The sequence below is a fragment of the Gossypium raimondii genome, chromosome 13 (assembly GCF_025698545.1).
Source record: "Gossypium raimondii isolate GPD5lz chromosome 13, ASM2569854v1, whole genome shotgun sequence".
In the NCBI taxonomy this organism is placed as follows: Eukaryota; Viridiplantae; Streptophyta; class Magnoliopsida; order Malvales; family Malvaceae; genus Gossypium; species Gossypium raimondii.
The window spans coordinates 44256668-44258972 of NC_068577.1; the positions used below are offsets into that span (position 1 = coordinate 44256668).

The 2305-nt window shown below is 32.8% G+C and overlaps 1 protein-coding gene across 1 annotated transcript; it reads left to right on the forward strand.

Moving 5' to 3' along the window:
• The first annotated feature begins 584 nt into the window (after positions 1 to 584).
• Positions 585 to 1734, forward strand: LOC105784332 (probable long-chain-alcohol O-fatty-acyltransferase 5). Its single transcript, XM_012610187.2, has one exon. The coding sequence runs from the start codon at positions 585 to 587 to the stop codon at positions 1632 to 1634; it is 1050 nt and encodes a 349-aa protein (XP_012465641.1). The 3' UTR covers positions 1635 to 1734.
• The last annotated feature ends 571 nt before the right edge of the window (positions 1735 to 2305 follow it).

The following is a 2305-nucleotide window of genomic DNA, read 5'->3' on the forward strand; positions in this document are numbered from 1 at the left end:
ATGTATCAAAAGACCTTCAAACTTGTTCAAACAAAGCAATTAAGCTCTTACATTTTTTTTTTTTGCACTCAATTGAGTACTTAATAATAGACCGTTAAAGTTTACCATTCCTAATTTAGATATAAACCTTAAACTAAAAATAAAAATATAAATATTACTATAAACTTCAAACTTTAAACCCTAAATTAAAAAACAAACATAAAATCTAAATCCTCAACTGGAAAAAGATATAATAATTATAATTACTATTTTTGATAGAATGGGTCTACTCTTTCTCACCCTTGAATAAACAAAAAGATTAACACGCATTCCAACCCACTAAACAAGATTATCGATATCTACGGAGTCGGTTGGCAATTATAATTACTATTTAATATTTAATTTATTAGTATGGAGCTGTCAAATAAAAACGGTCATAATTTACAGAAATTAGGGTTAATTTGGCAACCTATAGGACTGCTCTGCAATTTGGCAACGTTAAAAAGTGTTTTTTTTCTTCTGACAGCATTAACTATATTAATCAATTGTCCAATTGTTTATATATACTGTCGTATTATACATCAAGAAAACTAAAAGGGTGAGAAATGGAGAGTGAGCTCAATAACTTGATTAAGTTATGGGTCTTAACAACATTTTCATTGTCTTATTCTTATCACATTTCAGCAAAGATATCAAAGGGCTTCCCAAGGCTTGTTTCAATCTTCCCTGTCATCTTTCTATTATCAATTCTCCCCTTTAACATTCATGGTTTCCATCTTGGAGCAGCCCATGTGTTTGTCCTTTCATGGATGGCCAATTTCAAGCTTCTTTTATTTGCCTTTGATCGAGGTCCCCTTTCACCCCCTCCTGAAAACTTTATTCTTTTCATCCTCGCTGCTTGTTCACCCTTCAAAATCAAAGAAAACTCAGTCAAGGTTCTAAAGGGTGAAACCCCATTTCAGGGAAATGAACCAAGAGTTCCCAGTTTGATCCTAGAGGCTGTAAATAAAGCTTCGTTGCTGACATTACTTTTTTATTCCTATAACTTTAAGCAATATTTTCATAAACATGTCCTGTTGATCCTTTACTTCTTCCATACTTATCTTTCAATTCAGTTTTTGTTGGCTGTGGCTGCAATCCCAGCTCAGATCTGTCTTCCTGGTGTGGAACTCGAACCACAGTTCAATGCACCAGTTCGAGCCACTTCATTGCAAGACTTTTGGGGACGTAGATGGAACCTTAGGGTCTCAGAGGCACTTCGTCTGACCATATACAGCCCTATAAAAACAATTTCTTCCCGTGTAATTGGATCCAGATGGGCTTCATTGCCTGCTGTTTTTGCAACATTTGTCACTTCGGGTTTTATGCATGAACTGATATATTATCATATAATCCGCAAAAAGCCTACGTGGGAAATTACTTGGTTCTTCGTTTTACAAGGAGTTCTGGTTGATATAGAGATTTTTTTGAAGAAAAAATTGGTGGCCACCGAGAAGTTCCGGCTACACGAGGCGATTTCAGGACCCTTGGTCCTGGCAAATATAGCACTCACTGCTGGTTGGTTATCTTATACGCAACTCTTGAGAAATGGTGTGGATGAAAAGGTGATCAAAGAATTCAATGCGATTGTGGAGTTTTTTAAGAGATCAACGTAAGTTTTATAATTTCTTCATGTATGGTTTTATCGATGAAAAGAATGTATAACTTTATTTGAAGATTAGTGGATGGATGAACCTCATCAAATATTTGTCCTTATTTGTCAATCAAGCCACATTCTAACAAGCTTTTATTTTCACTGCTTAGGCTTCTTCTTTTCTTTTTTTTATTGCTTTTCCAAATCCTTTTAGAGTTATAATCAATGCTAAATAACCAAATTTAGAGTTATGATTCTATCATGTAGTTGAGACATAATAATAAAAAGTGCTATTTAAAGGAATACAGTAATGAAATGATCCAACTTTTGTTATATGAAACCAAACATGTTACATATAATATAGAAAATCATTATCTAACTTTTAGAAAATTTTCTATTTAAATCTTTTTATAGTTTATAAAATTTTAAATTAATAATAATAAATTTAAAGTAATAAAAATGTAATTTGATCTTATAAAAATATAACTTTAGCAAACCATAGGTGGATGAGAGAGCTTTGATGACCATTCTCAAACGTTGCTCTCAGCCTTTCTCCCTTGCTTTGATTAGTTATGCTTTAGAGCATACTTGAAGGATATCAATTGAAATTGAAAATAGAAATGCTATAGTCACATAACTTCATGACTCTTCTATGAGGTTAGATAATTGTAATGCTACCATATGTAGATTGTG